Raw genomic sequence first — 15,469 nt, 5'->3', positions numbered from 1 at the left:
GGACCGGGGCACGAACCCGTGTCCCCTGCATCGGCAGGCGGATTCTCAACCACTGCGCCACCAGAGAAGCCCAGGCCCTTGTTCTTAAACTACACTAATATACTGGTCGTTCCTAATTCAGCAAAGAATATAGAATACAGATTTTCATTGATAAAGATGATAATAAAGGTCCACTGAAACACTGCTGAAATATCTAGTTTAGCATTATCTAGATACAGTAGGTTAGGAATACTGATACAAAATATTCCCTTCACAAGTGATTTTCTGACTAAATACCTAACTCAAACTTAATTTTCCTGTGAGCTCATCTCTTCTAAGACAAATTACAGAATATAAATGGTTTAGCTGAGTTCCAAGTAATCAAGATTTTGCTGTTTTCTGTACCGAACAGGTCATAGAAAGTTTATTTTAAAAAATATTATGGGAAATTGCTACATTCTCTAAAAGCAGAGTAATAAAATAAATCCATAAGGCATTTTTTTTTTTTTGGATAAACAAGTGGTATGCAGGTTTTGATCAATGTTGCATAAATAAATCATTGCTGAGTAAAGTCTACCAGTCAAATTGTAAGACACTGATACAGAATTCCTTTAAGAACTATGGCCTGGAAACTATTCGCTTCAAAAGCAACTACATAACAGAATTTAGTGTTATTCAAATTAATAAATATTCTGGGAAGAGAGTATATTCTTAACTAGGTTGACATGGCCAATAAAGGTTTGGGATGAGAGTACTGAAATTCTCGATGCCAGATTGGTGGCAAAGGCCTAAAGAATAATAACTCTTTAAGAATTTTTGGAGAATGGGGAAATCATGAATTTTTCTGGGAGGATATGGACACTCCCCCCCTCACGAAAACATACATGGGCAAATTTTAACTCACAAATCAGACCTCTAAAATCCAGGTTAGTAGCTCCTGGTGTAGAAAGTTGAAGAACTGAGACACAGAAGACAGGGAAAAGGACTTAAAGTCATAGGATCATGTGGCTTTGTTACATCATTTGTAATCACATGTATGCATATGCATTTGGGAACCACCCTTTAAGAAATATAAGCAATCCCCTGTATCCAATAGGCCTAGTAAGTCTTACTTTACTTGGAAGGAAGAAAAACAATCCATATTTGGAAAGATATTATTTTATACACACATGATTACTGTATTACTTCCACCTGTAGTAACAAAGTTTCTGACAAGATTTTTGTTCACTGCTGCATCACCAATGTTTAAAGCAGTGTCCACCACACACTAGGTATTCAGTAACCTAATAAATAATAAATGTATTAGCATACTTTCACTTAAGCACAGCACATCCTGATAACCAAAATACTCCCAATAAACCCATTATAACATCTAAATTAATATTAAATGGCAATTTTCTCCAAAAGGAATTTAGAAACTAACCTTTAATTACATACCCCAGAATCTGAAAGCAGTGACAAAGATTCTTAAATATACTGTTTGGCTTTAGAATTATTCTTTATTCACAGTAATGGAGATAAATTAAATTAATGAATCTGCCTTAAAAAAAAAACACCTGGAAATCAAATCAACTCCTCCTAAATCAAAATGCCCCCTTTCAACCTTGTCAAATATGGCTTTAGAACTCCAGTGACAATCAGGTACCCATGTAGTCCTTCAGTAATCTGCTGCTTAGTTTCCTTAGACAGAAGAAATAAACCAAGTTCAGATTTTTCTGTATACTGAGCAACAGGTGAATCCTAAGCATACCTTACTGCTCCTGGTAGAGATGGCCAGGGAGAAAAAAAATGGAAAATGAAGAATCAACCTCTGTAATATTCAATTCCTCATAATACAAAATGTGTTACCATTTCAGAGGTGAACTACCCAGGGATATACGTTAAGAATCACCTCTCAAAGATTTCTGGGTCAAAATAACAAAACAAGAGCATGGAGAACCATTAGAGAAGAATAAAGACTTCTTAAAATGTAAATCAGGGCTTCCCTGGTGGCACAGTGGTTGCGCGTCCGCCTGCCGATGCAGGGGAACAGGGTTCGCGCCCCGGTCTGGGAGGATCCCACATGCCGCGGAGCGGCTGGGCCCGTGAGCCATGGCCGCTGAGCCTGCGCATCCGGAGCCTGTGAGAGGCCGCAGCAGAGGGAGGCCCGCATACCACAAAAAAAAAAAAAAAAAAAAAATGTAAATCAGCAAGAACATTTAACATAATTTATATCTGATTTACGTGTCATTTTCAAAAACAAACCTACCAGATTGAATAAGATAAAGAGTGTATTTTAGGAAAATATGTTCAAGAATTATGGATGCTCCAGTTAACCATTTTTTATTGCTCCAATAAGACATAATAATGTTGCTAGGTCCTAGCAACAGCTGACAGAATCATTCTGGTTCTTCTAAGTCACCACAGGGAGGAGAGAAAAAAAAATTGATTCATCTAAATAAGTTAGACAAGATGATCTCTTACCAAGACAAAGAAAGGGATAAGCTAATCACCAAAATCTTTTTGGGGGAAAAGACTGGGTTTTGTTGAACTTATATATCATAAAACTATTATCAGCTGCTTACTGGATGCATAATTTATCCTGAATGATTGCAACATAAAAAAGGCCATTTAAGAAAAGTCCATAGAAAACATCATTCTCAATGGTGAAAGACTGAAAGCTTTTCCTCTAAGGGACAAGGCAAGGATGCCCACTCTCACCACTTCTATTCAACACAGTACTGGACGTTCTAGCCAGGGCAATTAGTAAAAAAAAAAAAATTTTTTAAAGGCATCCAAGTTGGAAAGAAAAAAGTAATTATCTCTACTTGCAGATGGCATGATCTTATATGTAGAAAACGCTATACATTCCACAAAACAAAACAAACTGTTAGAACTAATAAATGAATTCAGCAAAGTTGCAGGATGCAAAATCAGCACACAAAATCAGTTGTGTTTCTATACAACAATGAACAATCTGAAAAGGATATTAAAAAAAACAATTCCATGTACAATAGCATAAAAAAGAACAAAATAAAGCATAAAAATTACTTAATGTAAAAAATACTTAGGAATAAACCTAACTAAGGAGGTCAAAGACTTGTATACTGAAAACTACAAAACACTGCTGAAAGAAATTAAGACACAAATAAACAGAAAGACATTCCATGCTCAAGGACTGGAAGATTTAATACGGTTAAGATGTCCATATCATCCAAAGAGATCTACAGATTCAATGCAATCCCTATCAAAACCCCAAAGATAGTTTTTGCAGAAATATAAAAATTCATCCCAAATTTATATGGAATTTCAAGGGACCTCAAATAGCCAAAATAATTTCAAAAAGTAATAACAAAGAGGATTCATGCTTCCTGATTTCAAAATGTATTATAAAGCCACAGTAATCAAAACAGTGTGGTAATAGCAGAAAGACAGACAAGCAGACCAATGGAGTAAAACAGAGCCCAGAAATAAATCCTTGCATATATGGTCAAATGATCTTCAAGGGTGCCAAGAACATTCAATGGGGAAAGGAGAGTTCTTTCAAAAAATGGTGCTGGGAAAAGTGGTTTTCTACATGCAAAAAATGAAGTTGGACCTTTATCTTACACCACATACAAAAAATTAACTCAGAAGGCATTAAAGACTGAAATATAAGATCTAAGACTTTAATAAAACTCCTACAAAAAACATAGGGAAAAATCTTCATGACACTGGAGTTGGCAATGATTTCTTGGATATGACACCAAAAGCGCAGGCAACGAACATAAAATTAACAAATGGGACTACCTCATACTTTAAAAACTTCTGTGCATCAAAAAACACTATCAAGAGAATGAAAAGGGAGAAAATATTTGCAAATCATATATCTGATAAGGGGTTAACATCCATAATTATAATGGATTCCTATAATTTAACAAAAATCAAATGGACTCAATTAAAAAATGTGTAAAGGATTTAAATAGACATCACTCCAAAGATGATATACAAGTGGCCAAAAAGCAATGAAAAGATGTTCAACATCATCAATCATCAGCGAAACGCAAATCAAAACCACAGTATCAACTCATACCAGTTAGGATGGCTACTATCCAAAACACAGAAAATAAGTGTTGGTGAGGATGTGAAGAAATTGGAACTCTTGTACACTGTTAATGGTGTACAGCAGCTGGTATGGAAAATCGTATGAAAGTTCCTCAAAGAATTAAAAATTCAACTACCATATGATCCAGCAATCCCACTTCTGAGTACATTGCCAAACAAACTGAAAGAAGGGTCTTGAAGAGATGTGCACACCCATGTTCATAACAGCACTATTCACAAAAGCCAAGATGTGGAAGCAACCCATACGTTCTGTCAGCAAATGAATGGATAAATAAAACGTGGTATATAGACAATGGAATATTATTCAGCATTAAAAAGGAAAGTAATCCTGTTACATGCCACAACATGGATGAATCTTGAAGACCTTATGCTAAGTAAAATAAGCCAGTCACAAAAAGACAAAATGATTTCATTTATATGAGGTATCGAAAGGACTCAAGATAAAGGAAACAGAAAGTAGAACGATGGTTACTATGGACTGGGGAGCCGGGGGATAGGTGGGGGAGTGAAAAGGAGTTGTTTAAGGGTTATAGAGTTTCACATTTGTAAGATGAAAAGGTTCTGGAAATCTATTTCATGTCACTGTGCATATACTGTATATACATATATATATAGTATATATAAAAAACACTACCAAATTGACATTTAAAAATGGTTAAAATTAAGAAATTTTGTTTTTTAAATCATTATGATTTATATTATGTTTTATAAACATTAACATTGATTGAAATATTTGTATTTCAATATGGTATTAAAAACTTACACATAGTTTAAAAACACTAAATAATCCACTGTAGTAATGCCTAAAAGCTTCTGAATAGTAGTTTAGATTCTAAGTAAGATTATTAAAAATATATAATCCTACTTACCTTGGCTTGTCTCTTTTTTCTCTTTGTCTTTCAAAATCTCGTCCTCTGTCCTTTCCATCTCTTGGTTTTTCTTCTATCCTGTCTTTTACTTTATATTTTTCTTTATATTTTTTCCCCAGAGCAATATCTTCCTGTATAGGAGGGGGTGGGCTAGGAGTACGAGGTCCTTTCTTCTTACTTTGGTTGCTTTTTGAATTCCTGAAGGTAAGACAAAGCTATCAGAAGTCTGAAGACTTTTAGAAGGTCAAATAAATATTGTTTTCATTTTAACAAAGCACTTTTAAAAAATGGTAGCATTCCTTTCAATAACTTGCCATTTACTATTTTATATACTAGTAATCAATATAAAAAAAATTTACTTGCTACCTACTTCATTAACACTGCTTATTATATAATTTTAAAGGGTATATTTCTGAGAAAAGATAAGAGGTGGAGTAGGAAGAGATTCTTTCAGGAAGGAAAATATCATAAAATAAAACAACTGCATGAACTGAATTTTTTTTTTAAAGCTTATTATAGAAAAGTAGATGAAAAAGTAAAAATCACCTATAATTCCATTACCCAGGATAGCCAATGTGAACACCTTGGATATATGTCCACACTTTTTCCATGTCTCTTTCCCTTCTTCCCTCCCTGCCACCCCATACACACAGTCATAATACAATGCTTTGTAAAATTTTTTGTACTAAATATAGCATGGGTATCTTTCTATAACAAAAAAAATGGATTTTGATATTTATTCTTATGGAATGTACAGAATTTCCTTTAATAGATATGCTCCATAACTTCTTTAAACAATTTCACTTTGGTAAGTTTTTCAGGTGGCTTCCATGTTTTCAGCATGTTTCAGATGTTTCAGATGTTTTCAGATGTTTCAGATGTTTCAAATGTTTCAGAACAATTACATCAACTATAAATGAAACCTTAAGCACTGTTAGTAAATATTCTTTTAAATCTTGTTTTAAATCTTAAACATTCATTTAAATTTTTTCCAACTCTTAGATTACAGAGATGATCCTTTAAATTTTAGAATTTTGTATTTCACAGTTAATCTACCTGGGATTGTTTTTTTGGGTCTAGACTATTCTCTTTAATTTGTCATTTAAAATCATTTTATCTACATGCTATAACTTTGAGCCTTTACACATTACAAACCGTCTGTCTTTACTTCATACCCTGACAACAGTTTGAGCATTTTGGTGTCATATCCTTTTCCCTCAGAGCTCTATAAATATTGTTACAATATTTTGTGGCATTTAGTGTTCTGGATGAAAAGTACAAAGAGAGTTAATTTCTTTTCCTATGCAGGTTATCCAGCTTTTCTGCCTGTATGCATTATTATATTATTCCTTGCAAACTAAAAATTTCATCAAGATAAGCATACGTTCTCTTTTTTTTAACCTTTTCCATCACTCAGTGTGCTGCTTCAATCTGAAACCCTAGTCTTTTACTCAATATTTTTTCTATTTTTATTTCATCAATTCTCCATATGACCCGAGTCTCTCTGGTTTGCTTTATTATAGTTACTGCATCTCCTAGATCACTCCTCCATTGTTTTCCATTATTCCATCTCTCTTTTTGCTTTCCAATATCTTAATATATTGGAAATATCTTAAATGTGTTTTCAAATTCAGTAAATTTTCTTTTAAGTTGCACTCATTCTACTAATATTAAATTTGGCAATCTCTCTTTTTTTTTTTTTTTTTTGCGGTACGCGGGCCTCTCACTGCCGTGGCCTCTCCCGCTGCGGAGCACAGGCTCCGGACGCACAGGCTCAGCGGCCATGGCTCACGGGCCTAGCCGCTCCGTGACATGTGGGATCTTCCCGGACCGGGGCACGAACCCGCGTCCCCCGCATCGGCAGGCGGACTCTCAACCACTGTGCCACCAGGGCAGCCCTTGGCAATCAATCTCTTTATTCTGCTATTTCCAGTTTTAAAAATCATTTTTCATCCAAAGTATCTTTGTTCACAGATTGCTTTTATTTTCATGATCAACTGCTCTCAACAGATCAATCAATATCCTCTCAAATCATATTAAAATTTTGAATTAATTTCTTATTTAAATTTGTTCCTGTTTTCTGCAACATTGAATGTTCAGTCTGGTACTGAGTTTTTAAGTAGCCCTTTCCCTTCACACATCTGGTAAGTTTTCACCAGCTACTTATTTCACTAGTTATTGATATTTATAAATGACAACTTAAGCCAAAATCCTAGAACTTACTTCCTGTGACCTAGAGTTCTCTAATCCCAAGATGCCTTAGCTGTAAAAAAGGTAATGGATAGTATCTTCCTCAAAATTGCTGGTAAGATTAAAACCAGATAAAAGCACTGACTCATAGCGGGCATTCAGAAAATTTACCTCTCTTAGTCCTTCTCCCTACTTCTTATTGTCATAGATAGGGTCAACCATCTAGCAAATCAGAAATTATTAAAATATGACCAAATCTACTTTTCATCTTTGTCTTCTGCCAAAACGATGATTAGTTACATATCTCACTGCATATTTATGAAGTGACTCAAATTTTTAATGTGTTTAAAGGATAAGTGATAAATGTCTACATTTCTAAATATTTTTCCACTTAAAAGACACACACTAATCAATAGTTGGTAGATAGTATCAAAAATTACTTAAAAAACCATTTTCAAGATAAAATGATAGAGAAGTTCTTGACACAGACTGTATTTTCACATTATTGCCTGTGATAGAAACTAGCTAGGTGTTTACTATACTTTTGTCCTGGCCATATTGTTGAACCATACTGTCTAGACTTTTTTGAAGTTAGATGTGACCAAATGACCAAGCTCTGGCCAAAAAGAATGTGAGTGAAAGAGATGTACACCACTTCCAGGCCTAACTAATAAGACTCTCATACTCCAGGTAATTGTAAACTATGTAACTAAATAAGTGTAATACTCTAATTTTTTTCTTCACATATTGCATTTTTTGGTGTCCTCAAAAACCTAAGAAAGTAAAGCCATGGTCAGAAGGAGCCTAGGTACTGAAGCTACATGTATAGAAGAGTCACCTATTAATCAGAAACACCCACTTCTTACTTGAGTGAGAAATAAACTTCTGTTGTGTTAAATTCACATTCTGGAATTAAGCTATTATAACAACCAAGATTATGCCAGTACACTCACTAAAGTGCAGAATTTCTTCAAATACCTTAAAAAATATATGTAGTTGGAAAACACAGTTGTGTTACAGATAGAGTTTGCAAGTAACTTCCAACAGAATGGGCCAAAATTGATTTTGTGCATTCTGAAGTCAACAAGATCTTTCAACATTTTTTTTTAAGTCAAATGATTATCCTTTAGTGGCAAAGAGCCCACTTCCTATTTGTGGCACACAGCTCAATTATCTACTTCTATCACTTTTACAGCCTTTCTCTCTCTCTCCCCAAAACTTATTTCTTTTGAATAGCTTTTGACATACTTCACGTATCTCAGCTTAAAGCTTTCCATCAGGCGCTCTCTCACAATAAATGTCTAAGAAAACTGCCAATTTTCACAGAGAAGTGTGAGTCTTAATTTGTCTGTGATTATCTCTGCCTACTCAATATGATAACCACGTAAAACCAAGGAGTTTGTTTACCTGACAGTCACCTCAGTTGATTTACTGGCATTGGCTGCAACATTCCATTGAATTTTAACTGAAATTCCAATCCTTAACTTGTTGAATGTATTCAAACAGTTTATAGTATGATCCACAATGTAACTAAAAGTTGATGATCTGACCACTCTAGGCAATGTAAACTGCACGACTACAGAAATGCTATACCCAATTCAGTGTTTCTTTGTACCTTTAATGTACTGTTTTCCAGATCCTTCTGCTTCTAGTATTAAATTAATGGTGCATCTTAAAGTCAATATCTTATAATACAGTATAAATATAGTAGTTAAATCAATGTGAGTAATTATTCATGCTCAATATTCATCAAAGGATAAGTGAGTTACTAACAAAGCAGTAAGAAAAGAGTACATGAAAATGAACAGGATGAAACTAACCCTTCATCTAAATAGTTAGAGAAACTTTCTATGAAGAGATTAAGTTTTGAGGATTTTATAAATATTTAGAAAGGATTAGAAAATGAAAAGGAGTATTTCTGGTATGCTGGCGGTTTTTTGGGAAATGAATGGAATTGAGGGAAAGTTATATAATTGGTTAGTCAAAAGAATAAAGAGCAAGTGGGGTAAATCATATCACTCTATAGTTCAACTTCTTTCATATCCCTTTATTCAATCTTAGGAGCAAAGGAGAGAATCAAGTCAACTTTACAGAGTGCCTTATTACAATACAAAGCTCTTTGCAGAGTAGGTGCTGTGGGGAGATAGAACAGTGAACCATCAAGATTGCAATCTTCAAGGAGCTTAATTTAATAGAGGTTGTAAAACATGTGTGCCACAGCTAAAATATAATGCAAATAGCAATTAGTATTAAGTGAGAGGTATAAATAAAATCTGATATATAAAGGGAACAGAAATTATGTTCAGTAAGGAGAAATGAAAAGAAATGAAATGAAAAAGAAATGAAATGAAAAGAAAAGAAATGAAAAGAAAACTTAATGGAAAGACAGAATTTGAGCTAGACATTGAAGGACTGAAGGTGATGAGTGTAGGAAGAAGGCTGGACGAAAATATGGACTAGAGTGGAAAGATCAAAGTATGAATGCTATTCTAAAAAATCTGAATTTCAGTCAACAGAATGGAAAACTACTAAGTTTTTCAATGGCATAATAAATTAATTGTAATTGTTATTTTAGATTTCTCTCACAACATCTGTAAAGTGAAGGGTTAGGGCAGCTGAATGAAAATGTTTGTATGTGTGGCAGAATGGACACTAGATAAAGTAAATAGAGTTAGTAGGATGATATAATAAACTAGATAAAAAGTAAATGGAATCTAGAATAGGGTTAAAGCCTCTAGAAACTAGAAGGAGACAACTATGAGTTTCATTATGGGTTCAAATAGACATTTTCCATCTGGTCAAATACTGGGAAGAGGTTTTTAGTTTAGCCTTTTTCTTAAATAAGAAATTAGTGTATGCCCTTTAATAAAATTTAAATAGTCCATAGTAACATTAAATGAAAAGGTATCTCCTGCCTTATTCTCAACCCCTCAATGTAATTTATTTCTATCTTTATTCTTTCAATTGGCTACTACAATAATTTTAAATAATATATTCATACTGCTTCATACATACTATAAAGAATTTAATCTCTTGATCATGTACACAAGGAGACAAGAAGAATGTTCATTATGAAATTTGTAATAGCTAAAACCTGATATCAAATGTTCAACAAAAGTAGATAAATACATAAATACTAATATGAAAGAACTACAGCTACATATGTCAATATAGATAAATGTAAAAAAAAATGCTAAGTGAAAAAGTAAGTTGCAGAAGAAAAGTTGTATCTATATTAAGGTTAAATAGATGAAAGTAATACTATATATTGTAAGATAATACATATTATGGAAGTATAAACACACATGCATAGGTATCATAAACAACAAATTCAAGAGGGAAGGACCAGAAATACAGCTGCTTATTTATTAAAAAATAAAAAGCTCTGAAGCATATAAAGATGCGACACAGACCTTTGCTTTATTGTTCTCTATAATTTTCTTTTAAATGGAAACTTTTCACACTTTTTTCTTAGAAGAAAAAAGTTTACATTAAATACTGAATGTATTAAAAGTATCTTTATGTAATCTACCAAGTAATTCTTTTGAATATCACTTCAGAAAAAGCTATTTCATTCTGGCACTATTTATCACCCTACTGACCTCTGCTGGTCCAGCAAGGGAGAGGATACTGCAGTTGTCTTCCTGTCTTTCTTGCTAGTTGAAGATGATGACTTAGGGCTTGATTTTCGCTTTGGAGATTTGCTAGACTTCCTTAGAGAAGGTGATGGAGATAACTTTGATCTAACCACTTCTGGTGAAACCTTCCAAAAGAATTCAGTAACTCAATTCAGAAACTCTTCCAATCATGGTTGTTATAATCAGACAACAAAGCACGTGTTTTTAAATTATACCAAACTTCAGATGAAGTATTAAGTGTTACGATAGCCACCACATATTAATAATATTAGTCTGGCTCCTGAACCTATGCTGTTAACCAATACTAACTGCCCCAACATAACACTAATATCAATAAAGCAAACTAAAATTATGAAATTTCAAAATCTCCTCAGAAGAAACACAAATTATATTCAAATATATTGTATCTTTCGACTCTTTAAAAAAGAGATAAGTATTCTAGAAATAGCATGGGCCTAAAAACCAGATGTATATAGATTCAAGTCCCATTTTACATTAGCTGGTGACTCCAGGCAACAGAAACTCAGTTTTGTTCATCTATTCAATAACAAATATATGTCCTATTTATCTAATAGAGAAATGTGAAGATTAATTAACATATGTGAAGTATCGATATCCTAATACAACTTAAGATGTAGCAAGCAGCTGATGAGTTCTCTGATCAGTACTCATTTTGATGTTAATTACTGACATATTTCAATAAATAGCATACCTCCTTTTTAATAATAATTTCTTCTCTTTTTTCCATGTTTTCTTGTTCCAGCTTCATTAATTCCCTCTGTATCTTTTGACGCTTCATTTCCAATGACAACTCATGAACATAATCATAATTAATATCTCCATTGTCAGAATCTTTAAAATAAAAATTCCATTACTTGTCAGAAACTATTATCATTATCTATACCAAAAATTAGAGAAAATTTTTCAACTATTTTTTATACAAATTAAAATGGTAGATTCTTTAACAAGAACATACTTCAAAAAGATAAAAGAAATACACACTGTTTCTATAAAGAATTAAAATCAATATGGCTAATTTCTTTATGAAAACAAACATTTTTAAGGTTCCTGGGTTTTCTGGAAGTGATTTTGGGCTGTTTGGGTTTTTGGTTAGAAGACCGAATTTTTAAAAGATACAATGAAAACACTCAGCTATAAATTCTAAGCATTAAAGGCAACAAAGCCTTCAATAGTTCATGCTGCATATGATATGATTATCTTCTTCATTTTCTTAAAGACTCGTTAGTATTAAATTAAGGTCACATTAGGTGTGCAATACTGTTTCCATAGTTTTGCTGCTTTTTTAAAAATTAATATCCTAACTGATTTGTATCTAAAAATAAAGTTCAGTAATTTTAATACTAATGTGTACATGAGCTAATTTCTGAAGGATCTATAACATTTTCATTATAAGTGATTTGTACTAGTTTCTTAGACTAGAACTGTCCATCTCTTCAATGGATCTGATAGCATGTATCTATTTCTATTCATCCTTTCCAATGAAAAGAATCTGAGGGTTGGTTTGGGTGGGGGAAGAGTGGTGTGAAGAACTATTTCATTACAACATGTAGTTTTCAGAGGCTCCTGGCACTGCTACCTATTTGCTAATAATGCCAAAAGCCTGGAGGAGGAAATTTCACTGACTTCTATTCTAACACATGAACACACCGGGCTTGACTGATTATAAACTGAGGTGCCTTCTCAAGCCATACTTTTAGCACTTAAGATCATCACTTCTTAACCTGGGGTAGAGAAATAAAATGAAGAACTAAAAACCAATAAAGATAAGGAGTCCTACTTGATTGCTTAAAGCACAAAAAAAAACGGACATCATTGTCATGTACAGGTAAATACATTAGAAAGAAAACTATCCATTCATGCTTGGGGACTAAGAGGGTAATTATATATCTTATTATCTGTGTCACAAAACTTGATTACTCATCTTATATTGGTGTATGATGATAATTTCTCAGTAAATACATAACTTTGACTAAATCATGCTTTTCAGTCAGCAAGCAATTACTAAATATTTATGGGCATGTAGTTTTTACTACATAAAATAATTAAAGATACTGAATTTAATTAAATGAATAGTGGCTATCTCTAGTTACGATTTTACACTCCATTGAGACACTTTACATCAGTGAATAGCAGGGTTCGATGATCCGGTGTGTTGTGTTCTTAAATTATTAACAGATAAAATTTCATTATTAAATACTAAGGATAAAACAAAGGACAGGATAATTAATTGAGAAGAATAATTAACAGTGTTTCTGAAGGTATTATCAATAATGTGCTCATCTAAAAACTGCTATCTGGGAATATCACCCACACAGAACACATATAAAAAAATGACAAAATGGCTTTCGGTCTTTAATCCCTAACCACTCAACCCAGGGGGAAGTGCGGGTAGGGGGAGACCTGAGCAGTTAAAATATATGTCGACGTCAAGGTATTATAGCTAATATATTTTGCTTAGAGGGAAAGCTCTCAAGTCTTTACCCAGAAACTACTTATTCTAACTCTATGCATATCTGTTATAATCAAACGTAAGATGTTTTCCCAATCTATAAGAGATGGGCTATGAAGTAGGCACAATGCAACTGATAGTCTGACAAAAGAAGAAAAATCAGAAAGCACAAAACATTAGGAGAGGACTCAAAAATAGAGTCTGAGGAGGGGAGGGATAAATTGGGAGACTGGGACTGACATATACACACTATTATATATAAAATAGATAACTAATAATAACCTGCTGTATAGCACAGAGAACTTTACTCAATACTCTGTAATGGCTTACATGGGAAAAGAATCCTAAAAAAAAAAAAAACAAAGAAGAGTGGATATAGGTGTATGTATAACTGAATCACTTTGCTGTACACCTGAAACTAACACAACATTGTAAATCAACTATACTCCAATAAAAATTTTTTTTAAAAAAAGGAGTCAAACCATTTAATAAGTTTAGAAAATGTCTCTGGTGTCTTACAGCTTAAGGTTATCATTACAATTACCTTAGAATCATCTATGTGAATCAGCTGTTATAAGTCATCAGGAAAATATTAAATATAATTAGAATGGCACAATTTAACAGGCAAAGATTTTTTAAGAATATGTAACAAAAATACATCCAGTACATAATGTTGACATTCTTTATATATAAAAAACTCTTACTAATTAAAAGAATGGGCAAAGGACATGAACAGATATAAACACAAAAAGAAATGCAAATGATATATAAATAAGCCTTTTTCATGTATTAAAGAGCCATTTTTTTCCTAATTATAATATTTGGTACTGGCAAAGGTACAGATAACAGGCATGTTCATTCTTTGGAGGTAGCAATGTAAACTAATATTTCTAGCCTGGAAAATAATTTGGCAGTATGGATAGAAGCTTTAAGAACATTCATACCCTTTAATATGACAATTTTACTTCCAGCAATCTACTGTATGCAAGTAATCATATTCAACAGATATAAAAATAAGCCTTTATATTTATACTCTTTTACACACATTGCCCCATAGAAAGATTTTTCCATGTCATACACAAAGGTAAAACACCTTCATTTTAACATCTGCAAAGCATTTCATGATATGAACATATCATAGTTTAACCATTTTCCTTCTGACATTTACTTTGTTTTCAATAGTTTGCTATTATAAACAAGACTTCAATGAACATTTTTTTTTTTTTTTTTTTTTTTTTTTTGCAGTAAGCGGGCCTCTCACTGTTGTGGCCTCTCCCGTTGAGGAGCACAGGCTCCGGACGCGCAGGCTCAGCGGCCATGGCTCACGGGCCTAGCCGCTCCGTGGCACGTGGGATCTTCCCAGACTGGGGCACGAACCCGCGTCCCCTGCATCAGCAGGCGGACTCTCAACCACTGTGCCACCAGGGGAGCCCCATTCAATGAACACTTTGATACCTACCTTAGTTCACAGGAGCAAGTATTTTTTTTAGAACAAACTAGATTTGCTGGACAAAAGATAAGTATGATTTTTATTTTTAATATTGCCAAATTATACTCCAAAACAGCTTTACCAATGTAAACTTCCACTTGATAATACTAGTATTTTTCATTTCTGCCAATCTGATGGGTGAAGAATGCTATCTCTATTTTCACTGGCGTTTCCCTGTAGTAAGGCTGAGCATTTATTGTCCATTTCTATTCCCTCTATGAATTTCATAACCAATTTTTGTTTTTTTCCCTATTTTCCAACTGGACTATCTTTTTCTTATATATTTGTGGAACTTCATTATAGGTTTATACACTGCTTTTACTATATGGGTACACATTACACATGTCAAATACTTTCTTATAGTGATCTATTTTTAATAGATCACTTCCGTGTTTAGTTACACACAAAAAAAATTTAAATCCTTATATAATCAAATCTTTTACAGCTTCTGGATTTTATGCTTTATTTTAGGAGGATGTACGTACCACCAAGATTGCCAAAATATGTTCATTCATTTTCTCCTCTACTGAAATGACACTTTTGCTTTTTATATTACTGCACTGGTCCTTATGGTAAACAAATATGATAAGTTTAGGGAACCAAATAAAAACAAAGACTTGGGAGTGGGGAGCTGGAAACACAGAAAGCAACTGGATAATGAAAAGTTTTGTAGGTACAAAAGAATTTGTGGGGCTTCCCTGGTGGCGCAGTGGTTGCGCGTCCGCCTGCCGATGCAGGGGAACCGAGTTCG

The 15,469-nt window shown here is 33.4% G+C and overlaps 1 protein-coding gene across 6 annotated transcripts in view; it reads right to left on the bottom strand.

Moving 5' to 3' along the window:
• The window catches only part of ZC3H13 (zinc finger CCCH-type containing 13), an 87,366-nt gene that overhangs the window by 37,689 nt on the left and 34,208 nt on the right, over window positions 1-15,469 (bottom strand). For all 6 annotated transcript variants that reach the window (XM_055089334.1, XM_055089333.1, XM_007129773.4 and 3 more), the window contains 3 exons: window positions 11,472-11,611; window positions 10,724-10,884; window positions 4,932-5,129 (listed from right to left, as the gene is read on the bottom strand). In XM_055089334.1, the coding sequence (XP_054945309.1) occupies window positions 4,932-5,129; window positions 10,724-10,884; window positions 11,472-11,611 (499 nt within the window). The remainder of the gene's footprint in view (window positions 1-4,931; window positions 5,130-10,723; window positions 10,885-11,471; window positions 11,612-15,469) is intronic.

The sequence above is a fragment of the Physeter macrocephalus genome, chromosome 13, assembly GCF_002837175.3.
Source record: "Physeter macrocephalus isolate SW-GA chromosome 13, ASM283717v5, whole genome shotgun sequence".
Classification (NCBI taxonomy): Eukaryota; Metazoa; Chordata; class Mammalia; order Artiodactyla; family Physeteridae; genus Physeter; species Physeter macrocephalus.
This window is presented reverse-complemented; position numbering and strand designations above follow the sequence as displayed.